The sequence below is a fragment of the Chanos chanos genome, chromosome 1, assembly GCF_902362185.1.
Source record: "Chanos chanos chromosome 1, fChaCha1.1, whole genome shotgun sequence".
Taxonomy (NCBI): domain Eukaryota; kingdom Metazoa; phylum Chordata; class Actinopteri; order Gonorynchiformes; family Chanidae; genus Chanos; species Chanos chanos.
The window spans coordinates 41507590-41532550 of NC_044495.1; the positions used below are offsets into that span (position 1 = coordinate 41507590).

Genomic DNA, 24961 nt, shown 5'->3' on the forward strand with positions numbered 1-24961 from the left:
AATTCCAGGACATGGCCTTAAATTTCCCTAATTCCAGTGACAATTAAAACTAGCCCAAATTTTTATATCATATGATTACATCACTATTAACATATCACCAAGTACCTGTGTTTAAAAACAAAGAGAGTTTGCTGTACAAAAATGATCTGGTAGATGTGTGAACACAGTAAAAGACTGTCACCAAGTATTTTTTTGAATATGAGAAAAAGTTGTTACATTTCCATCTTTTTGGGTGGTTTTTTCTGTCTTGTCATGTCCAGATTGCGTGGCTCTGCCCTGTTAACGTCAGTACTAACCCCCAATAACCGCTGCCATGGGTGAGATGGATCAGATGAAAAAGGAGGCTGAAGGTCTGAAGTCACAGATTGAGGTGAGTTCAGCTTTTTTCCTGTTAATGCCTTATGTCTACCTTTAACCCTTCACACATGCCCCTCTAATTCTCCATCCCATGTTATGGTGCTAGACATGTTTGTTATTGTCCAGCATTAGCACAACAACTCATCAGGCTTAGCTCATAGTGTACTTTAGTGCTGAGCAAAATCAAAAAAGTAAACTCAAACCAAGAAATGTCACCCTAACTCCAAAACCCAGGCCTGTAACCCAAACCTGGAGGTTACATGTCAAAGTGAGCCCTAAATATGTGACTGAAACCCTAAAAATAAGCCCAGATACCCAGTTTTATCCAATTACCTGCAAGGCCTCAAATGCAGGGAAGAGGGCTCAGAGCTCACTGCAGATTAATTAAACTTGTATTTTGTATATCAAAGCATTGTAACCGGACCCATCAATATAATCTAATTCTTTATTCTCATTGGCAGAGGGCATAAAAGCCCTCAGGACACTGTTTTAACATCTAGTTATGTTGTAGTGGAAGGACCTAACAGTGTACTTGGGAGTAATACGAGTAATATGTGAATGACATGCAAGGACATTTTGAAAATCATACAGACAAACAGGCACTGTGTATAAGCAATTGTTTTTGCTTACAGCTGAGTCTTAAATGCGACAACATTTATATATAACATTATGTTTAAAATGTGTGCTAATCATATTGGTGTGAGGTCATGTTAGAGGTTGAAAAAGTCACCAATCAAAAGTCACCAAACTATAACCACTTTATTTAGTGACTTCCAGAGTGTTGAATGGTGAAATACTGAGACTGTCATTCATACCTCTCTCCACTAGGCGGCCCGTAAAGCAGCAGCCGACACAACCTTGGCTGATGCAGCCTCAGGAGTGGCTCCTGCTCCACGTGTCCAACTGAAGACCAGGAAGACACTGAAAGGCCACTTGGCCAAGATCTATGCCATGCACTGGGCCACAGACTGCAGGTTAGACCATGCCATGTACACACATATGTACTTATACACACAGACATACGTGCGCGCGCGCACACACACACGGTAGAGCTAAAGGTCAAGGTTCTGGGGAAGCCAACCCAGCTGAGCCACAGTTTAATGCATCAGATGTTACTCTGATGTTCATTAGCACTGATTTTGTGAGTCAGGAGTGTCTGAGGTGGGCATTCATTGCTATCATTCACAAAACAGGCAAGATAATGTACATAGAGAGTATAGACTTAAACACACATTACTGTTAGTGTGTCATCATGCTAAGGTGACTGACAGCAAAACAAACCATCCTCAGTGCACAGTGTACCAATGAAGGGAATTCCAGATCCTTGATATCTTCATTGCTTCATCTGTTAACCTGACCCTTAACTACCGTCTGGCATTGCAGCTAAAAACATTCTGAAACAACTGTTTTGCTGATTTGATGTATTCTTGTCAAAACCAATATCAAACCAAACCGTCCAAATGCTCACAGCTAAAAGGGTATCTTGGCTGTAAACTTAGCAACAATGTTCAAAACCTAATGATGGGGGCTCCTGTGGGGTGTTGGCAACAAACCTCCCTTGGCTGTAACCATGGACACAGAAAAATGGGTTTAGATGGCCGCGCCCACAATAAATATCGAGATAAGTACCTCCAGTGGCACGTAGGCCTGGACAATCGTACTTTTGGCCCAGAAGATCATGGAAGTCTGCAGTGACTGTCCCCCGAGGCTTAAGTGTAATCCTCCTAGCCTGACTTGAGCTCTCTTACAGGAGTCGACTCCATCTTGCGGTCAGCCCGAATCCTCTGTAATGCTGATTTGGATCAATTATCAGGCTCAGAGGCCGGAAATAGACACATGATTCACGGAATTCACTCGGCTGTGTCAAGGAGAAAGAGGAGAGATGTGTACAAAACAAGAACGACATGATAATGCCTAAAGCATGTAAAGTAACCTTGCAAAAAGACTGCAGTGGAATAGCACATTACGTTATTTTTTAATAATTATGGGTGGACATTGAATGACTTCCTATGTCCAGAATGGAGAAGCACCTATATTGAAGGCCTGTAGAACACAAATTTATTTCATCCAATCCAATACTAAAGCTTCACTTACAAGTCCAAATGGGAATTATGCATCTTTCATTGCACCTGAATGCCTTCTTGCGTCTGTTCACCAACAGAACCACGGCAACAAGAGGTGAACACCACCTCCTCCTGTTGCCCAGTGCACAACCATACTCTGAAAGGCATGGTAGTAGAACCTATGAACATCTTCAAGTGAACAAGGAACATAACCTAGAGTCATCCAGAACACAGCATTCTGACAAGAAACCTCTTCCTCCACTTTCTTCCTCATCATCATCTTCTTCTTCTTCCAACTCTCTTGGTGTTTTTTTCTCTTAGGCTCATGGTCAGTGCCTCTCAGGATGGCAAACTCATCATATGGGATGCTTTCTCTGGTAACAAGGTGAGAGGCCATGTTAACAGACTGGTGTTAGACCATGTTAACAGTTTGATTTTAGAACATTTTGGCCATCTGGTCTGAGACCATGTTAGCAGTCTGTAACAAGAAACACAGTTCACTTGTCCACATTCAGAACAATATTCAGTCAAATTCTATTTAACTCATTATTGAGTATGAAGTATTAAGTGTGTTGACATAAAGAGTTCGGAATGAATATGAAACCTGTTACATCAGTCCAAGGAGAAAGTGATCAATCTTAATACATCAAGTCTAATAAGTATGCTATTACAATGTTATAATAATACAATAACTCCTGTGATTCGCTCATCTTCCTCAGAATTAAAAAAATAAAAATGTTTCAGTCTTTCGATAGCAAAAGAGATACAGTGAAGTAGTATTCAAATACGACAAGTCTTAAATGGTTCAGATATTAGCGTTTGTGCTTGACTGGAGCAGAGGTTAGTTTAGGGATCATTCCAGATCAAATGTGACTTTGGGACTGGAGGACATGCTTATTTGTCTCAGAATTTGTCTCTTATCCTTTTAGCTATCCATTTATTTTTCTGCTTTTCTATTGTTCGTTTTCCATCCATTTGTTTTTCTGTTTTCCCCTCCCCAGATCAATGCTGTGCCCCTCAAGTCCTCGTGGGTCATGACCTGTGCATACGCCCCTTCAGGAAACCTGGTGGCCAGTGGTGGCCTGGACAACATGTGTACAGTCTACAACCTGAAAACTCCTGTTGTCAAGACTGTGAAGGAGTTGGATGCCCACACAGGTAGAACATAAGTTTTTTTTTCGGTTGTTATTTTTTTTATGCCTGTCACACTCACAGACATAATTCTGGAGAAATGTCTTATACTTTTTGTTTTGCAGACCTCTTATTCTGGACTTGGAAGAATTTGTTGCTAGCATTTATTAACTGATGTGAGCTAAATCAGGTCACACATACACACAAATTCTCTCTGGGTTTTTTTTAGGGTACCTTTCTTGTGCCCGTTTCCTGAGTGACACTGAGATTCTCACTGCTTCTGGTGACACCACCTGGTATGCAATACCCTTTCCACCTTATCTCCTATGCTGATTTTTTTTTATTCTCTTTCTTCCATTTTTTCAACTCATTTCTCCCAGTTTTCAAATGATATCAGATCATTACATTCATTTATACAAATAACAGTGCCTTGATAATATACGCAATGCACTAGCACTGATTTTGGTTCAGGTAAGTTCAGTATAAGAATTTTTAAATATATGTGGGCTCTTTCTTTCCCCCTCACAGTGCATTGTGGGATATTGAGACTGGCAAGCAGAAGACAGTCTTTCTGAACCATGTGGGAGACTGCATGTGTCTGGCTCTGTCCCCAGACATGAACATGTTTATCTCAGGAGCCTGTGACTCGCTGGCCAAACTGTGGGACATCAGAGATGGAACCTGCAAGCAGACCTTCCAGGGCCACACCAGTGACATCAATGCTATTTCAGTCAGTATAAAACAATTACCAAACATCAGAATATGCTTTTCAAAATATAAATGCATACGGACAGGCAGACAGACTCTCTCTCTCTCTCACACACACACGTGCACACACACACACACACACACACACTCACACACACACATAAGTAACATCCAATTATATGTGATATCATGTGTCTGTGTGTATGTGTGTGTTTCAACAGCAGACCAGAGACATCACACCAGCATGTACACACACACACACACTCAACAGCAACAATGGCACTGTCAAAGTGACCTTAACATCACACTCTCACAAACAAAAACACATTTGCATCATTCAAGCATTCTGGTCCATCACTTTGCTCTCTTACTCGTTCTGTCTCTCACTCTATTTTGATTTTGTCTTTAACTCCACGTTTTTCCCCCCTCTTTCCCACTCAGTTCTTCCCCAGCGGGAACGCCGTGGTGACCGGCTCAGACGACTGCACCTGTAAAATGTACGACCTTCGCTCTGACCAGGAGGTAATCAGTTACCAAGATGCACAGCTGAACAGCGGCGTGACATCACTGGCCCTGTCCGTGTCTGGCCGACTCATCTTCGCCGGCTACGACGACTTCAATTGCAACATCTGGGATTCGTTGAAGGGAGAGAAAGTCGGTGAGTGGGGGGGGGGGAGCTGGAGTTTGTCTGGATAGAAGAAAATGGGAAATTGGGTGGGGAGAAATGGAGAGGGAGGGAGTGACCAAACAGGGTGTGTGTGTATGTGTGTGTGTCTATGTGTTAGCGGTTTTGAATGTGAAGGAGAAGGAGACAGTACAATTACACTTATTCTCAAGACAGGATCAGAGAGAGAGAGAGAGTGGGCAAGAGAGGAGTTTAGATGAAGGACAGAGCAAAAACAACTAGAGACAATCTTCATGTTAAGATCTGAACAGAGGGGAACAACAGGTTCCATCTCTTTCGCTGTCTCATATACACACACCCACATTAAACTCTTCTTTTTCTCTGTGTCTCTCACAGGAGTGTTGTCTGGCCATGACAACAGGGTGAGCTGCACTGGAGTACCACAGGATGGCATGTGTGTGTGCACTGGATCCTGGGATAGCTTCCTGAAGATCTGGAACTGAGCTGGTCCTCCGGTTGACGGGCGGAGGGGCTGAGGGGATTAGGGGGAGTCAGAGAGCAGAAGATGGAATAAAACTGGAATGTTTGGGAAGGAGTAGAGAGGGCTGAGAGAAAGTGTGGTTTTTATATACAGAGAATTCTAAGAGAAAGAATGTGAAGATATTCATTTCAACCTACTCTCTCTCTTTCCTTACCTCCTTTTTTTAAGTTTTGAAGTTTGTGAAGAAGGGAATATTTGCATGAAACGTAAACGGCAACTGAAACAAAACAACATGCCTCAGAACTAATAGAGCTTACGGAAATACACTGTATTTGATTATCATGGCACAACAACCACCAGCAATAGCATGTATATAAAGTCATATTTGAAAATAATTAATGCTAAATATATAAAATATGGTTATACTGTACTTGATATAACTGTTACAATATTATAAAACAAGAAGGACAAAAAATATGATTGAAAATTTAGTGTATCAGGTATATTTTTCTTCAGAGAGTAATTTGATTAGGTTTTAAAAGCCCAAAATGGGTAGGTGAAAGTTCATATGTAAATTTGTTTGTATTTTAGGCGCTCTGATAGGATGCAGAGTTGATGTACAGTTATATTTTGCCACACACTCAGAGTGTATGTATGTGACTGCAACACAACAGCCACCATTTTGGATCTGTGATGATTGTGACAACTCATCAATGCTATACAACATTTGCTCCAAAATGGATGCCACTTCCTTTTTCTCTGGTCAACCCATGACGTAAAAATGCAATAAAGCCCAGCTGAACTATATGTACACTAATCTGATATTTTGAACACTGGATCACAGAAAATATCAGTGCAGTTAATGGATCAGCAAACAAGCCCTTTTCTGATTTTTTTTTTCTTTTTTGTTTTGTTTTGTAGTGCTTTTCATTTTACACACAGACTCTCTTAAAAATTAAAATGGCTGTTGAAAACCTTTCTAATAAATTTAGAATAATGCATTATACAAAAACATGAGCATGTGTATCTTTTGAGTCCACTATCTCTTGTGGTCACCAATTGAGTTTGTTACAGTTTGGATATTACTGGCATTATACTAAGGTAGGATACAGACTGATTGCAAGGAGGAAATTGATATTGCTGAATGCACGGGTGAGTGACAGCGCTTAATTAAACCTGGTCTGAACCCCTCAGTCCAGATCTGAGATACCTGTGTAGCTGTTTAAATGGTTAATGTGAGAAAAACAAAAAACGATGTTGTTGATTAGGTACTCCTTTCTCGGGCCCGGGTTGTGATGTGAATTCAGGGGATAATATCTACTGCAGCAGTTCTTGAGATGTCAGAGCAGTAATATAACGTTAGTAATAGGACCCAGAACACCATGGAGTGTAACTGTAAACTGCTCACTGTTAAAACTTTCCTTTTACATATCGTAACAGTTCACAGTTACACAAAACCCAATGCCGCAGCACTACAAACTACCTATGACCTACAGACATTTTTTTTGCAACTTGATGTTACTTCTGTCTGACATATGTGGCTATCAAGTAGTAATCTAAGGGTTAATTCTCTCGTTCAAATGTAGCTGCCAGTCCCATGAATCAGCAGAGAACATTCCTGTCTGTGTATATGTTGGGAGGTGGGTGGATTGGATAGTAACAGTGTGTGGACGGGTGGTAAAAATGGTTGCCAGGTTTCAAACTAAGCCAGTCATAATTAACATTAATCTCACAGGTGTGTAAACCATTAACATTACATTTTACTATTAATTAGAACAACACCAATTTCTGTGTGTTTGTGACAGCCAGTCCCTAAGACAATGAGACAAGCATCAACATCTCCATGTAACAGCAAATATTTTTTAAAAAACCCAAAAAACAGTGAAAAGTTATTCTGACCCATAAGAGGTCATTGCGATGATCAATGAAAACATACAGCTGACATGAAAAATGAAAAACTAAAATAAAAGAAAAAATTGATCAATTTCAAGGGAAAATATATAAACATCAGAAAATGAAAACCAGTCTTTTCATTGATTCATTGATCCTCCTTTTCCTTAAACCCCTGTGCTATATAGTTTGATGTGTGTTCAATTAGGGCTGGGCAATATGGCCTATAAATAATACTGCAATATTTTTAGGCTATATCGTGATACATGATATATAGCTTGATATTTTGAAATCTCCTCTAAAGCGCCTCATAGATGCTTGATTTAACCCTTTGGGGCATACAGTCACACCAGTATGATGATTCTAGTAGTCCCTGCAACATATGTCTGCATTAAAAAATTCTGGTTCATATTCATTAGTGGTTTCTATTGGAACCATTTCAAACTTGCATGCAAAAAGGGGAAAATCACAACCAAGTTAACTTTAACCAAACAGTATTTAACATCCTCCTTGCGATACCCAAACCACAGCCAGACGATGGATCCAGTGCTGTTTCTTTTCAGAACCAATTCGTCTGTCTCCATCTTCTATCTCTGTTCCCAAACTCTACACGTATAAACTCGTTTTGGCGCTTCACTCCTTTCGCTCTTTCCAGGCTCTTTCCCTGTTCTCTCCAGATACAAAAACACACGTCTCACCCATGTCACACACACTCGCCCAGGAGAGTGGTCTGGATGGGTGGACAAATGTGTATGAGGTATGTACATGAGTTTTATTAGGGCCCAAGCACTGGAGGTGCAAGGCGCTATTGTTTCTGTAAGGATTATTGTTCTTTGTCTTAAAGTCTTGGCCATTTCTGAGGTGGTTCCAATGGGCGAAGACTCATGAAATTTGGTACACACATCAGTGCTTGTGACAGTTACTCAGGGACAGAGGCTTGGCCCTGGGACTCCATAGCGGCCCCATACAACTTTGAGTCTTGTGCCCTGGCGTATAGTTTCACCTACACACAACAATTTTGGTAGGCATGTGGGTCTCCCCAAGACAACCAAACCTGAAATACATTGTATCATCCATGCCCAACAGGAATTAAGCTATTTTGGATTTTGTGCATTTTGATATGTGTTACATTTTGATATTCTCCTCCCAGACGGTTGATCAGATTCATGTCAGATTTGTCGTATATGATGTCAAGATTTTGCTGATTTTAAATTGTGAAGGGATTTTTGATATCCTGCAAGGTGTTGAAATGCAAAACAATGAATTTATTGCCACACAAACAGGAATGTATCATAAATTCGCTATGCATTATTTGATACAGCTCAAACTTCATAGGTTACTGGTTATGGTGGTTATGATAATATCCACATGCCCAAAGTGACACTCTGGTGTAGCGCCACCATCTGGCAACAGAAAGAGTGGCTTTTTCACTAATCTCAGCTATAGTCCTCCTAGACCACAGGTGTCAAACTCCAGTCCTGGAGGGCCATGGTCCTGCTGTTTTTCTCGAAGATCAACTAAATAGAATCTCTGATGGGCTGGGCTGAAGAGTGTCCACACCTGTTTTCAAGGTGAAAATCAACAGGTAACTAAGGGGTGAAAACAAAAATCTGCAGGACCCCGGCCCTCCAGGACTGGAGTTTGACACCCCTGTCCTAGACAGTTCATTGGATTCATTTCAGATTTGGTGTACAAGAAGTCACGGGTGTCCTGATTTTATATTGTGATGGGATTTTTTTATATGTTGAACAGTGTAGTCATGGGGGAAGAATGAATTTGGGTACCTCTGAAAAGATTTCTGGGTTGTTTCACCTGTCTGATGTGTGACACGATGTTTAACCAATCAAATGAATAAGTTGAAATGTAAGGGTTGTTTGGACATACCCCTTGAGACACATTCAGACAAGGGCCGCCGCCATGTTTGTTTATGTGTTGCTAATTCACCAATGTCGGGAGGCATTTCACATACTTAGTAAAACACGAACTCTTGTATTGTGTTAAATTGGTGATTAAGTCAGGGATAACGTTAACAAGCTGTCCCGATATAAAAATATTGGATGAGATGTAGGCAAACTCAGCTTCGAGTCGCAGAATTGCAAACTCATCCATGTCGGGATGCATTTCGTATGCTTAGTAACAAAGGAGCTCCAAATGGCCTTTTAAGAGAAGCAGACATTGTATTTTGCTACCTCGGTTAATTGTGGTGTTGTGTTAATTTGGTGATTGTCAGGAATGAAGGCTGACAAACTGTCCCGGAATACGGAAATATTGGAAATACTGGACATGGCGCAGGGATATTCCACTTCAAGTTGTTAGCTTTGCTCAGCCAATGCATTACACTATGCATTTAAGCTTATGCGTTTATGCCTGTGTGTGTACAAATGACGTGTTACTGTTAATCTAAAAAAGCCTGCCTGTTCATGCTGCTACTTTTGGCAGATTGCTTGGTTCACGTAAAAATGATTCTGTATCACCAGAGTTGCAGGGGCCTGCCATCACCGCTTGCTGCTATATTTCTTTTGTCTGTGAGAGGGAGAGAGCTACATCAACAGGGCTAACCCTCGAACAATTTAATAATCGTCACTACCAAACTTTTCTCAGTTGATCCTAAGGTAATTTTTCCCGGGACATTTTGCATATTTAATGAGATAATTTGCATACCTAACTAAATTAGTGGAAATAATGACATAATAAAGAAATGTATTGATAATTAGGTTGTAGATAACCACAGTAATGTCTTTGAATTCAAGTCTTAAATGACTGTCCACACAAAAGAAGTCTCTTTGCTGCCCCTTCAAACTTGTTTCCTGGTACATTTTATAAATTCATTTGGTCTTTTTGCTTCCTCTTTAAATGTGTTCTGAAGGTCAACCTGCATGTTGAATGAGCCTGAAACATTTTTTGTGGTCGTGCTCATGACTCTTGATAAGGCTCATCACCTTCAGGTAGTGGCATCTTGGCCCACAGAGATGCTCTTTCTTCTATTGTGCTTAAGCTAGATGTGCCAATGGATTTTTTTTTCTCTTTATCACCAATGACCTTTGTACAAAACAAGCGCCTGGTGCCTTCTGTAGAATGAGCTGCTAGAAATGATTGAGCTGCCATTGCCAATGAAATAATCATCTACAAAAAGTATGAAAATCATACTTAATATAGCTCACTTATTATTTCTTTATCCTCTTTTTGTTCAATTTTCTATTAACTGAACAATTATAATTACAAAATGCATCAGTAAGTTACCAGCTACTAGTCAATAATGCTAAAAGATAGTGTAATTCACTGCATACATAATCTTTATTATTTCACTCAAAATACTCAACAGAACATGAAACATATACAAACAAACAAGAAACCACTTACCTCAGTTTCACTGCTCTGAAAAAGATTAATATTTATGAAAGCAAAAGTCACACATTTGAATATGTACCCAGAGTTAATTTTGTCGACGAAAACTGTGACGAAAAATGTTCATCAACGAACTACTTTCCACAACGAAACAAGACGATAACTAAATAAAAATGCCCCTTTGAAAATAAAAACCATTGTACCATTTTCGTTGACGAATACTAACGAAATGATAATGACAGAGTCAGAGTAATGGACAAGCAGTTATAGCCTCCCTCCTCTGGAAATCTAACATTAAACATTTTAAAGCTACAGCAGATGGTGTGTGGCAGCTGACTCTACAGCTGAAGGACATTGTGGACATGATACGTACTCAGAAAATCTCGTGCCTCAGGTTGCATATCTTGATGCTCTTATTCAAGAATAATTAGAGTCAAGAAAACCTCTATTCCAAGAAAGTAGCCTGAAACCAAAGCATCATTATTTACATCATTACCCAGCCCCGATTCTGAAATTTGGCCCCTTGATCAGACTATGGTTAATGCGCTTTGAAAGTAAGTACAGTTATTTCTGTTAAATTTATGTGAACTAGCTGATTGTACATTTTGGTGGAATTACTAATGCCTAATGGTTACTTGAGCAATAAGGTAAAGGCAACGGCATTTTTTTTGTCATTATTATTGGAGCCTGTTTTTTCAGTTAGGTCCAACAATTTGAGGGGAAGACCAACTTCGGTTATACAATCCTGAAAATGGCAAATAGCAATTTACATCTTTAAGATTTTACATTACATGCAGGGAGTTGTCCAGTTTTGGCTTTGATTTGGTCACTCATTTATTTGAAATAATCCATGATGCTAAGTGTGCAGAGCTTCTTGGCTATCTATGCATTCGAGGCAATAAAACTGTCTCTGAAGAACATTTGAGCTTTTGTTTCGGTGCTTTTCTGACACCTCAGAGTAGGTCGAAGGCTTGTGGCATTGCTAAGATCTAAGAATCTCCTTTAAAGTAAACTGAACACATATCTAACAAATCTTTTAATGTGTTAAGAGGAATTTGTCTTAATTATCTGTGCACACTGGTCTTCTGTAAATTATCTTGTCTTTATAGCAAGTGTATTGCATTCAGACTCCTATGAGTGGTTGTGGACTTGGGGGGAACAACTTGCTGGCCTTTGTGACACCCAGGAAAAGAGTGACATTCTATTCCACTTCAGTGTTTAACAACAGAAGGCTGTGAGTTTATCTCTGTGTAGGCATCATGCCCAAGCACTGCATCAATCTAACTTTTGCTTTCTTTCTGTTCTCTGGCTGAAGAGAGGATCATGCCAGTCCACAGTGAACACCTAATGGACAACATGTGAGTCCTCAAGCAGAACTGGTGACAATACATGCTTTAAGTTCCAGTTTCTTGAACATCATGTCCATGTGAGACTCTATCCCATGTTGAGTGCCCTCTTCAGTCAAGTCTAGACTCAGTGACTCATTACTCTTGATCAACCAGGGCAAGTGGCTAATTTTTTCATAATGTTTATTCATTATTCATTCCATGGATTATACTTCATATACAGTATATGGACATATGCTGTTTGTTCAAGATCTCAACACTGCTTTTTGTAAGTATACTGGACAAGATATTGGATTGGTTAAATTTGTTTTTCACAGAGAATGTGTAAATGCAAAAACAGTTTCTTAAAGTTTATCAGTGACAGCCTGTACTTTGGTTTATAGTGGGCTTTATTTGTTATTTCCTTTGTAATTTACCATAAGCAGTTGCTGACTGTGAAATCTATGCCAACAAACTGTTATGCGTTATGTGTTGTACCATATTTTTTGCCAGGGAAATTCTGGCAACCACAGCTGCCGGTAATTTACTGTAAAGTTGAACTTTGCAATAAAAGACCGTAATATACAGTTGTTTATCACTGAGGTTGACTGTAATTAGGTTTACAGTATATCTCTTGTTTTTAAAATAGTTTGATGTAAACAGGTTTACATTATGGCTGTTATTTTTAAAGCAAATTACCTTAAACACATTTACAATATATCTGTTTTCTTCATAGTAATTTATCGTAAACAAACAACAGTTCTCAACTATAAATTTACGGTTGCCAAAAAGCATACCATAACGTCTTATATATTGTCACCACATTTTTTATGGTGAAGCTCTGGCAACCACAGCTGCCAGTATTTTACCATATATTATACAGATTCTTTTTTACAGTGTACATCCCATGTAGAACAGCTCGTAATAACTCAGGTATATGCGAAATATCACCCACCCCTAGGTTGGATTTGACATTCTCTGGTTTCAGTTGGATAACAATGTCCTCTGTCAGACTCCTGTGCTGAACCACACATGAATATGTCTCAGGGTTATTCCTCCAGTCCTCAGGCCTCATATAGAGGACACTGCTCTTCTGGAAGGTTCCATCTCCATTAGGGACGGTCTCTCTAAGATCCACATCCTCACTAAGGTCTTGACCATTTTTCTGCCAGGAAATTATCACTTGCCTGGGGTAGAAACCTGTAACATGACACACAACTGGAGAAGAGGGATCCCTCTGCAAGAGAGACACCTCAGGAGAGACTGGAGAGAGAGAGAGAGAGAGGGGGGGGGGGGGGATGTGAGAGAGCACAGCTTAATACAGAATCCATATATATCTACAGTTAAATAAGACACAGGATGGCACAAAAATATTGAACTGTGTCTTCTGTGTGTGTGTTAGGTATCTGTAGTGTTTAACTGGAGTCTGGGTTCACTGTGGTGTGTGTGTGTATGTGTGTGTGTGTGTGTGTTCAGCACTGATGATGTTTAACAGGAGGCTGGGTTCTCAGTGTGGGTTATGTGTGTATGTGTGTGTGTGTCTGTGTGTGTTCAGTGTTGTTGTACCTGTTCTCTCCAGTGTGCTATTCGCATATGCCAGATATTTCTTCAGCCATTCCACACACACTTTGGTCAAGTACTGTTTCTCATACTCAAGCCTTTTTCTGTCACTGTCCCATTTGTTTTTAGTGATGACTGCTTGTGGTACTGGAGCAACATATGTCATGTGCTTCATATCCAGAGCTATAAAATCCTGTCCATCATATCCAAACTGATCAAACCCATTTATGAATCCAGTCTCATTATCCCATTCACAGCCATACATGTTCTGTAATGTGTGCACACCTGAGAGAGAGAGAGAGAGAGAGAGAAGAGGTGGATGTTCATTACTATCAGTATAAAATTATTTTTGATGTAATTATTTTTGTTCTTTGGACTGTTTCACTGTTAGTGTGAAAACAGAAAAGGTTCAAATTATTATAGTTATTGTTATGATTATGATTGTTGTTATTATTATCATTATTGTTGTTGTTATTGTTATTATTATTATTATTATTATATATGGTTCCTCAGAATGCTTCAGAAAGTTCCATTGAATTGAATGGGCCATCCCAACGTTCAGAGGTCTGATAGTTCTTGATAATGACTGCTGAAAAGAATTAATGACTGCTGCTACTGGCAACGGGTTTTGTGCTTCTGGTTCACATCTTTCATATCATTTTGCAAGTAGACCATTTACTTAACGTGGAAGATTTTAACAACAGTTTCAATATTTATGGAGAGTATGAGACTTCTGAGTGCTGGTGACAGGCCCAGTTTTCAGAAAATAAATGAAAAAGGGAAACTAGCATGGAAGGAAAGAGGAAAATAAATAAAGACTTGGACGAGGATGATGTCAACAAAATAGAGGAGAACAGACATGAAATTAACACCAAAAGGAGCACTGCACGGGCTATTGGAGTTTTCAAGGACTGGTTAGTGGAGAAGGGAATTTCTGCGAATATTAACAGTTATGATACAGAGAATTTAAATCAAGCTTTGCAGTCATTTTATGCATCGGTCCAGAGTTCCTCTGGTCAAAGTGGTTCCATTTGACATTCTGAAGAGTCCAGTGTTTAAGTCTAGCAATGGTGTTTTTAAATCTGTGATCAGAGAGCTTCACAGAAATGGAAACGATACTTGCCAACACCATCCTCCCATCTCTCCTGCTGATACGAAGTGTATTAAAGAGGCCTTTGGCCCTCTCTGCAGACACAGTCATTGGATTATTGCGGAAGGCTTGGCTTGATGTGCAATTACATCTAACACAAAGAGGTAGAGAGGGTAACAGAGACCTGACAAGGCATTCATTTGTGATCAAAGATGCTTTGTTTACACTTTTTTTGCTTACTACATAATTCTTTATGGGCGGCATGGAGGCACAGTGAGTAGTGCTGTTGTCTCACAGCAACAAGGTCCTGGGTTCGATTCCTGGCCGAGTGGCCAGGGTCCTTTCTGTGTGGAGTTTGCATGTTCTCCCTGTGTCTGCGTGGGTCTCCTCCAGGAGCTCCAGTTTCCTCCCACAGTCCAAACACACGCAGGTTAGGTGAATAGGATATACTAAATTGTCCCTAGGTGTGAATGTGTTTGTGAATGTGTGTCTGTGTGTTTGCACTGCCATAGACTGGTGACCTGTCTAGGGTGCTTCCTGGCCTTTCACTCAATGAGCACTGGGATAGGCTCCAGCAACCCCCGCAACCCTAATTAGGATGAGCAGCTTAGAAAATGAATAATTCCATGTTATTTCATAGTTTTGATACCTTCAGCATTGTTCTACAATGTAGAAAATAAAAATAATAAAAATAAAGAAAAACCATTGAATTAGGTGTGTCCAAACTTTTGACTGGAACTGTGCGTCCCCTAAAAAAGGACCAAACTCTCCTTAACTATCCACAAATTTGGTACTCAAAGGAGCCCATGGGTCACAATTTCCTGGGCCTCATGATGCCCTACATCAGCCAAGCAGCTACTCTGTCAAGGCGATATACCAACCACAGTCTGAGGAGTACTGCAGTCCTGCCATGCTATTAATGGCAGGTCTCGAATCGAGAGAAATAATGACTGTCACCAGGCGTAAATGTGAGAGTAGCCAAAAAAGCTACTGGACTCCAGCCCTGGCAGCCAGGGTGAAAAGGAGCCAAATCCTCTCCTGTTCATCAAGTGGGCAGCTACCCTGAGCAGGCTAGTCAAAACAAACAAACTATCCGCTATGATAGCCTTTACATTGTAGCCTGACCTTGGCCCGTTGTGATTTTCAGGTATGTCCAAAAAGACCCCAAGAAATGTTTCTGTGGACAATCTAAGACAAGAAATGAATGGGGAAATCAACTTCAACTTCCCCTGAGATGTGCCATTGATTCTCTCAAAATGCACTATTAATGGAAACATTCAGTGTAATATCAATAAACACAATGCTTAGACTATTAATCTGCAAAAAGTTGACACGTCTGCAGCTCACCTAACACCTTGCTACACACTACCTGCAACTTCAAAGTTCTATTTGCTAGAGGGATTACTTTTCTAAGTGGAAGCCATTACATTGCATTACATACTATACTTTATCCCTTATTTATTATTGGAAGCCAAGCACCGAAGGTGCAAGGCACCCATTGTAATTGTAAGAATTTTCCACTATTATTACTATACTTTCTGACACGGGAGTCTATGGTAGCCTCTAGAACTGTGAGATAAAAAGTTGTAAAATTTGGCACATTGATAGAGGACAGTCCAAGGTATCTAGGCACCAAATCTGGCGTCAATTCATGCACGCCTGTAGTGCCAACAACATGGCAAAATTCATTACATTACATGACAGTACATTTTTGCTAATAACTTGTGATCTTTTTTCCCCTGAATCCTTGAGTCATCTTGATTTGAATGTACTCATTGGCACTAATTTCCGCCACATTGGACTTTTCAGTCATTTGTAATTTTTCGAAAAACCTATTTTTGCAAACTAGTCCTAGAGCGTTGATCCCATCACCACCAAATTTGGTACGTATCATCTAGAGAGGGGTCTGACCAAAAGTTATCCAAAGAATTTTGCAAGGGCAAGCGATACAGCCACTGTTGTCCAATGAAATTCGATGGTGAAGACACCAAACAAGAAGTGTCTCAGCAATGCCTGGTTGGATTGATGTCAAACTTAGCACATTTCATTGTGAAAGAGAATACTGGGTACCCACCAAGTTTCATGAAATTTGGCCACATGGGGGTGCTATACCAGAAAAACACAAAAATAGTATTAAAAGGCTTATCAGTATCACTGCCCCATCATTAAGGCACGAGTAGGTCTGACTATAACCACAGCAGTGTATTCCATTAAATTGATGGGTTGCTTAGATGTATTATTATGGCGTGTAAGTCAATATTAGCATCATTCTTTCAGCTGCAACTCTGGTGGTGTTAAACAGTTTTCGGAGAAAGTGAAGAACAAATGTAAATCTTCAAGGGATCCACCAAGAATGGCAACGCCATTTCCCAAGATAATTGTTCGGTCAGTAGGCAGTGCTTTTATACATTTTACTCTGTTATCTCAAATATAACCTGCTCCGGAGCAGGTTAGGTGTGCAGCATAAGTTACCATGGCGATGTACCCTGGTAAAAAGTAAACCACTGTCGTGACACTGAACACCCAGGGTCAAACCTGAAGTTACCTCGCTAACCCCCAAATCCTGCTTTGTTGTACAGGGCCCAGGTTTTCAATTCTCACCTAATAGTGCTTGATAATTTGAAAACTGGCTAGTGGCTACAGAGGTGTGTCAAATTATCACATAGCATTTTTTGGGGCCTGTAGAGTCAGCCCTCCAGCCAAACTCCCAGCCTAAAGCTGCAATTTCCAAATGTTAATTTAACTTAAGAAGCACAATAGGCTGTTTCTCCTCAAGTCACTCATCAAGTGTCACAGGATGCAGACAAATGAGCCAGACAGCTTTCCTTCATGCCACTATTTCGTCCACTGTGTTTTTGGCTTTTTTCCCCATTTTGAATTTTCAGAAAGACATATTTGTTTGCTTGTTCTGACTCCGATTTCGTAATGATCCATGGAGAGCAGTTCACAAAATGTGTGGGCTCTCCCACACATTTTTGACGTTCTGACCTGTTCGCCCATGACGCTCTGATGAAGTTGATGGTGAAGTAGCACAAAGAGGAAGTGAGGTATGCCTCTATTTTTTGCTAAAGCCATCAAACTTCACATTCATAATTTCTGTAAATCCCAGAATGTCTTGGTCATGCTTTAAAGCTCCACACCATTAAATGAAGCCTGCAATTCTCAGATGCTCGTACCTCAGAACTGGTTTGACTTATGAACATAGGATCCACATAACAATATCCCATAATAATATTATCCCATCTTCTGAGATGTAGAACTCTGCATCTGGGACTTTCTCTGTGTGCTAATATTATTTGTTTGACACACTGAATTTTGCGTAACAGAACCAAAATACATTAAGAAGAAGAAGAAGAAGTCCTAAATGATCTGTTTATATGCCTATGAATCCAATGAACTGTGCACATGATGCATGGTGTGCATGTTTGTCAAAAGATACTGTAAGTGATGTCTATTGCTGTCTATTTCTGAGCAGTGTTCTTGTCTTTTATTTGTGATTTCCTGTACACCATTTACAGTGTGTTTGAAATATAATACATTTGTTTTACACACACACACACACACACACACACAGACAGATAGATAGATAGATAGATAGATAGATAGATAGATAGATAGATAGATAGATAGATAGATAGATAGATAGATAGTCGTGAATACTATAACACTGCCCAGTGATATATTGTGTCTTTGTGTAACTCCAGGAAAAACAAGCAGAAAATCTGCTCACAGGTGTTTTTATGACAGCAGAAAACCTGCTCACATGTGATTTCACAACAGTACAGAGTCATTAAATTGAATCACGTTCACTACTGTAATTTTTCATTCACTACTGTCTAGTCTCTGGAGTATTTTAGGCATTCATGAAATATTATATTATTTATCAGTAGAGAAACAAATGGAAATTACTAAAGGATTTCGTTAAAGACTATGTAGCATGTGGATTATTGAGTATATTCTGCTTTACAAAACATAGTGTATAGTTGTGCAACTAAGATTTGTATCTGCTCGCTATATTAACCATGCATTTGCTGCTGATCCATTTGATGTACGTCTAGGATGTTGCCTACTAATGATATTAATGGAAACAACATATTTAAGGAAAACAGGTCTTATTTATTTACTTACAACTGAAGTATTCAAGTAAAAACAATATAGAAACATTGAAATCACCAGTGCAGGCATTACTGAGATAAAACAGTTTGCAGACGGCGAAGCAAATTAGTTGTTGAGCTGTCTTTAACGGCAACCAATTTCTGACTTAGTTTTCAGATTGCTGTCTTCTGAGCAATATCTGGCTTTTCAAAGCCAAACCACCCCCATGCAAGTGAGGATGATCCACGTCTAGCAATTAACGACGTAGATTGCGAGGCTGGTTGTGTCTGTATTTTGTCTCCTGGTGCTGTTTGTTCACTCATTATTAACTTCATGCATTTTTAGGCAGCTACATTAGCTTAATTTGTGGTGTGGTGACCATGTACTCCTATACTAGCACACTGCATGCACTTTCGATGCACACGCGCAGTAGAATATCCTACTAGGCTGCATGACACAGTGAATGCATGGACGCTCAAGGCGTGTTTTTGATTGGTTGTTGCAAAGTGAGTGACATACTCGATAATGTCAACTCACACATTGTTAAAACAACAATTAAGACATTACTATAGACGATACATATTGCTAGGGATGTCCCGATCAGGTTTTTTTGCCCCCGATCCAAGCCATTTCATATTGAGTACCTACCACAAATGATACCGAGTCCCAAAATGATACTTGTATTTTCCTACATAATACAGTTGCACAGTGCATTAAGGTAATAAAATCAATTTAATGTATATGCGTGACAACTGTTTATCAGTGCATTAAGAAAAAAACTGCCTGGATCCAAGCTGTAGCTTCATTTTTTTTATTATTTAATGACAAAGTAAACCTTGTTGTAAAGCTCCGGTAGGGCAGTGTCTGAAATGTAGTGTCAAGAGGGTAGGGAATACTGTGGCTGCAAAAGCTAAAAAAAAAAGACAGCGAAAACTTGAGGTGCATTCAGTTAGCAAAGAAAGGCATTCGTGAACATTTTCAAACAGTTTTTCGTTTGCTTTGAGTTCACTGCGAATGTTTGTGAACACACACAAACGGTCTGAGGAGGTAGTTCTCAGGGCTGGACGCTGGACTAACTGTACATTCACACTGAGAGCAGCGAGAGCGTCAAAATTTACTCAAGCTGCCCTGCCAACAATGTTATCGAACATTGTGGACGCTCTGACGTTGATGAAATAGGCGGGTACAAATTCGTTCGGAATGCTTCATCATCAAAATTGTAGGAGCTGAAAGGCAAACAAACGTGTAGACCGATATATGCAGACTGACCACATGTAGGGTATAGGTTTACACGATTGTGTTCCCCAGAATTCTCTAGTGGGTAGCAGTTCTAAATTCCGACTGGTTGCCGTCGAACCGCGTCATAGCTCATTACCATAAAGTTAACCGAACTTCAACTTTATTCTGATGCTTAAACCACCCTCGCCGCACTGCTCCTCACCACGCCACTCTTCGCCGCTCAAAGACATTAGGTGCTTTTGGACTGAACAGTTCTAGGGTCTCATTTGATAGGAACTACTCCCTGCGGAGCTTCCCCTAGAACTACATACATTCTAGGGTTTTTTTTCTGTTTGCATTCGCACCGCCAGTAGGAGCGCTGAAGTGACGTAAGCTGGTTGACAGTATAGCAGCTAAGAGCTGTTGTTTACGACTAACCAGGATAGCTGCACATTTTTAAGTACAAATTTAATGACTTTTAAGACCTTTTAAATACCTCCAAAAATACCAGTACTGCGGCAAAAGAAATCGACAAACTACTACAGTATACACAATTAATGAGTTCTATTGAATTTGAATGTCAGAAATATTGAGTGCACATTAGATAACATATAACTGCCTTCTCATTAACGAAAATAACACTATATGGCGATAGACCAAGTCCAATGGAAGAAAAAATGTCCACTTGCATTTACCACCGCAGTAGCAGTGAACAACTCGATGGACATAGTACTTTTTGGGTACTAGCATAGCGCTTGTGCCTGACGCTTGCTCGCAGCATTGTGGGATTTTTTTTCCCTTTTTCCCCGCCACAGCCCTCAAATGGTAAGCTGGATAAACACATTCTTATTTTAGGTTAAAATGCGGATCACAGTCACACAAGCGGACACACAAGCACCTACCGAAGCGGAGTGTACGCTACCTCTTCAATGTACAAATATACATTGGACTCTTGAGCGTCAAGAGTCGCCCAAACCTCCCTGCCAACGACGCTGTTGAACACTGTTGACGCTCTGCCGTTGATGAAATAGGCGGGTACAAGTTCCTTCGGAAAGCTTGGTTATGCAAATGTTTTTAAAGGGGCTATAAAGCAAACAAACAGGTCGAGCGGTATCTTTGTGCTGACTGACCACCAGTAGGCTATAAGTTAACCTTATGAGATATTTTAAATGAGAAGGTGCGAAATCGACCGATGACAGAAATTAATAAACAATGCTAATTACATATTTCGTAACAAAATAAACTAATGAAAAACACTACTTAAAAGCTTTTTTTTGTTGTGTGTCTTTTGTGTTAATGATAGGCTAGGTCAAATTCCAGCATGGAGTTTATAGGACACGTTTACTAGCCTTGGTCTTTAATTAACACTAACGTTTGTGCATAACCTACATTACAGTACAACATGTGGAAACCCACCACCGATATAATCAGTTTCTCCTCCATTTTGCTTAGGACCAAAAGTTTTGTGGGAACAATAGTTTATACTGTTGTGTTCTCTACAATTCTCTAGAGCGGAGCACTTCCAAGTTTCTATTGGTTGCCGCCCAACCGCGTCATATCTCATTACCATAAAGTTAACCGAACTTCAACTGTATTTTGACGCCAAACCACCCTCGCCGCGACGCCCTTTGCTGCGACGCTCTTCGCCGCTTAAAGACGCTGGCTCTCATTGAAAATGAATGACTTCCGGTCACTTTGACGCTCTCGCCGCGCTCAGTGTGAACGTACAGTAAGTGTGAACGTACAATAAGGGAGATGTGTGTCCAGATGGGAGTTGTACAGGAAAATATACGTAAGTATTCGATTTTATTTAAACTTCTTACAATAATTCAAGTGGTTAACTTGTCTAACTGTCAGTTTCATCGATACTTTTTCTGAAAGCCTCTTTTTGTATGCTATCTTTATCAACCCTTAGCGTTATTGCTCTGCGTGGTCGTTAGTTTAGGCTAACTCGCATAAATCACATACAGCTAAAGCGTTAGGTGTTTCAATTGTGAAATGATACCTTGGTTGTTATTAGTAGCCTTGAGGATTAATGTCGTCGGAGTATGCTGGCCTAAAAAACATTCAAATTTAAAAGTTAAAAGAAAAGCCATTGACCTGGAACGTTCGCCTCAGGTTGCTGAATTTGAACGCACTTCTGTATTCGTCACCACAGTGATGGGCTGGTCATCCAAAGCGATTGATTCAGTTACCCTCTCGGTAATTTTTTTGGCCTTGTCGCAGTCTTGAGGAATTTCTCTCTCTTTTTAAATGTATATCATCCAATGTGAGTTGCTTCGGAGCAGCCATTGCCTGAGTTACCTGATTAACTCACTGTATTCGATTGAGTGCTTATTTTTTTAGGTGCCATATCAAAGTAGTAGTAGCCTATTGAATGCAACTCCTACCGCCTCGCGAAATGCTGGAATTACAAACATTGCAAGTGGCTGCTGGACTGATTTCGTTTCCCAATTTAAAAATATTTACACACTGCAGACATTTTAGCCGCCTCCTACCACAAAGTATGCTCTCCATTTATGACACCTGTCTGACAACTGACGTAAAACAAAGGATCAGGCTAAGGGTCGTGCTCAATAAAGCCTATACTGATCAGTTAAAAAATGCCTTCATCGCCCTGACACTGATCTTTGAGAACGGATCGGGACATCCCTACATATCACACATCCCTACACTTTATTATGAATAAATTGGAAGTATTTTGTAACACTGGCCTCAGCTTTATATTTTTTGATTTTCACTCAAGTGAAAAGAGTGAAAAATCTAATCCTAGTATATGTTTACTACAAAGGAACAAAGCAAGAGTAATTGCAGCCAGTGTGTATGTGTGTGTTATGTGCATACCTGCTGACTGCATGAAGCGTTGCACTGCTATCTGAATGTTTTTCTTGAAGACCTCATGCTGACCAATGTCTGTCTGAGTCTCCTGGTCCCAGTAATCTGTCCCAGTATTGTCTCTGATCCAATCTGTTTTAGGAATAGCTCTCTTTATGTTACTGTCAAAATACATGAATTCCTCATCATCCAAGAGACCCACAGCAGTAAACTCTGGAAGGTCAATGTCTCCTGACACAGCCGTGTAGAAATATTTCAGAGAGTGAGTGTCTGTAAAGAGACAAGGAAGAGGAAACACAGAGAGGATTAACACTCATTCGTATATCTTGCCAATTTAAGGTAAACTTGGTGGTATAATAACTCAAATAGTAAATGGACTGCTATCCATGAATAGTAATCTAATTTACTGTCAATCTAGTCAACATCATTTTTGAAAATTCAAATCAATCATTTGTGAGGATTGCAATAGGTTCTTGTGTTGGCCACCAGAGGGAGTCAAGGTACTCACTAGAGACCTTCAGAAGACGCACCTCTCTGGCATTGGCTGCGCACTTGTGTTGTAATTTTGTGTATTTACCGGGACGTCTCGGCTTGGTTCTATGTCGCTCAATCTTGGAGTGTTGCCTAACAAGTTGTGTTTGCCTTGTCTTGTTTTTTTAAGCATTGACCATTTGCCGGACCTTTAGACTTTAACTTCTGTCTGAGTTTTTCTGAGACCTTTGCTTGCGAGCGTTGGGTGGCATCACTGCAACTACATGGGCTCGGTTCCCGAGCGGGTGCCTGACCATTTAACCCATTTATTAATCTAAGTAATAAAAAAATTAAAAAATCAGTTTCTTTGTGTATGTGTGTATCACACAAACCTGTGCATGTCTTCTAATTTACATTCCTTTTGCTAGATCACAACATCACAAATCAAGCTAAACAAAGATGTGAAGCGGACCAGTAGCATCGTTCGCCTAGGCACGTTTATCACACTATTTAAAACACAGACCTCACTGCCTGGCCCATTTTGAATAACAATGGAGACTGAAAGCAATTAAACTTCATATAAAAGCAAACTTAACTAACATCAACTATTCCGCGGTACTGCGACTTAATAAGGTGAGACAGGATGTTCGGATGTATCTGAAGAGCTTCTTATAAGCGGGTCTCAAAATGCTAAATGGAACGGCAACATGTTTAATAAACTGCATGGACTTTTTGGGAACAGCTTTGCGTGACTGGCGTATACTCTCAATACGGTAACGCTGTTGGCTAACGGGGTGTCTTTTCAAATGAGGCGACTCACTGCAAAGGAGAGAATTTAACTCACCTGCTAAAGCCAGAGGAAGCCAAAGCCCCAGCTGAAGAATAAAAATGTTTCTTATGGATGAGATGCAATCCATTTTCATTTCAGTTACTCTGAGGTTACCCAACAACCTGGAACTGCTGTTGTGTGTTGTAGGCTCTCTATTTACTGAATCATCTATAGCAAAGGAGTCCCTATCATTTCGGATTTTTTCACATGTTTACTGGTGTTACTCTTCTACCCTCTGCCCACTGTTTGGCACCTGCCCATGTGCTTGCTCAGCCATCTACAAATAAAATCTGCGGCTAAAGTCCCCAAAACACCCCTTTCACCCAGCATCATCCCCTGCCTGCCTGCCAACCTGCTCAGTAGCTGCCAAACCCCAGCCCCTTGTTTTTTGTCATGGTTGACTATCCCACCTGACCAGCTCAATGTTTGACTTAACCACTGCTTAGATTTTCCTAAAACTAACCACTCTGACAACCTAGTGCTAGCTACAGGAGGAGAATTCCCCATTCTGAGACCCAAGGCTTCTCTCAAGGGTTTTTCCTTACCAAGAGAAATGTTTCCTTTAGCTGGATGACTGGAGGTCTTAGGCTCAGTGCCTTGCAAAGCTTTCCATCTAAAAAAAAGTGCTATTGAAGCAAACCTGAACTGCCCTGAAAATTTTCATTGAATTAGCATATCTGTCAGCTAAACAGTAAATCATTTTGAATATAGATCTCTTAAACTCCTGTACTGGAACAATCCTCACACTGATTCGGGGAGGAGAGGACAAAATTATTGTTCATACCAGTTCACACTGGTCATGAGACCTCCTTTCCTTCTGACTGCTACAAAGCAGGTAGCCAAAGTGAAGGACGTTTACAGAGATGGAAACCTCAGAGAAAACAAGGCACTCCACGGACTCTTGTTGCATTTCTGTAGATATAGAACAGGAGGAGGTA

General features: G+C 40.2%; 2 protein-coding genes across 3 annotated transcripts; one reads left to right on the forward strand and one right to left on the reverse strand.

Moving 5' to 3' along the window:
* The first annotated feature begins 313 nt into the window (after positions 1–313).
* Positions 314–5387, forward strand: gnb3b (guanine nucleotide binding protein (G protein), beta polypeptide 3b). Of its 2 annotated transcripts, none has more exons than XM_030784577.1 (8): positions 314–370; positions 1186–1346; positions 2742–2805; positions 3422–3578; positions 3781–3847; positions 4080–4281; positions 4701–4917; positions 5281–5387. In XM_030784577.1, exons 1-8 carry the CDS (start codon positions 314–316, stop codon positions 5385–5387), a joined length of 1032 nt encoding a protein of 343 aa, XP_030640437.1. The 2 variants fall into 2 exon arrangements, with proteins under 2 accessions (XP_030640437.1, XP_030640444.1); XM_030784584.1 differs by having other exon boundaries at positions 1186–1331.
* A 6725-nt stretch (positions 5388–12112) lies between these two features.
* On the reverse strand, positions 12113–24241 carry LOC115820837 (H-2 class I histocompatibility antigen, K-K alpha chain). Its single transcript, XM_030784533.1, has 4 exons — positions 24039–24241; positions 22733–22993; positions 13492–13770; positions 12113–13188 (listed from the first exon to the last, which is right to left on the reverse strand). The coding sequence occupies exons 1-4, from the start codon at positions 24115–24117 to the stop codon at positions 12791–12793; spliced, it is 1017 nt and encodes a 338-aa protein (XP_030640393.1). The 5' UTR covers positions 24118–24241; the 3' UTR covers positions 12113–12790.
* Positions 24242–24961: the final 720 nt, after the last annotated feature.

Bases quoted from the DNA above. Each gene is read 5' to 3' on its own strand.
- LOC115820837 (XM_030784533.1), bottom strand. From the start codon at position 24,117: ATGAAAATGGATTGCATCTCATCCATAAGAAACATTTTTATTCTTCAG. The intron at 22,994-24,038 runs GTGAGTTAAATT...GTCTCTTTACAG, and splicing joins GCTTCCTCTGGCTTTAGCAG to ACACTCACTCTCTGAAATAT. The intron at 13,189-13,491 runs GTACAACAACAC...CTCTCTCTCCAG, and splicing joins TAGCACACTGGAGAGAACAG to TCTCTCCTGAGGTGTCTCTC.
- gnb3b (XM_030784577.1), top strand. From the start codon at position 314: ATGGGTGAGATGGATCAGATGAAAAAGGAGGCTGAAGGTCTGAAGTCA. The intron at 1,347-2,741 runs GTACACACATAT...TTTTTCTCTTAG, and splicing joins TGCAGGTTAGACCATGCCAT to GCTCATGGTCAGTGCCTCTC. The intron at 4,918-5,280 runs GTGAGTGGGGGG...TGTCTCTCACAG, and splicing joins GTTGAAGGGAGAGAAAGTCG to GAGTGTTGTCTGGCCATGAC.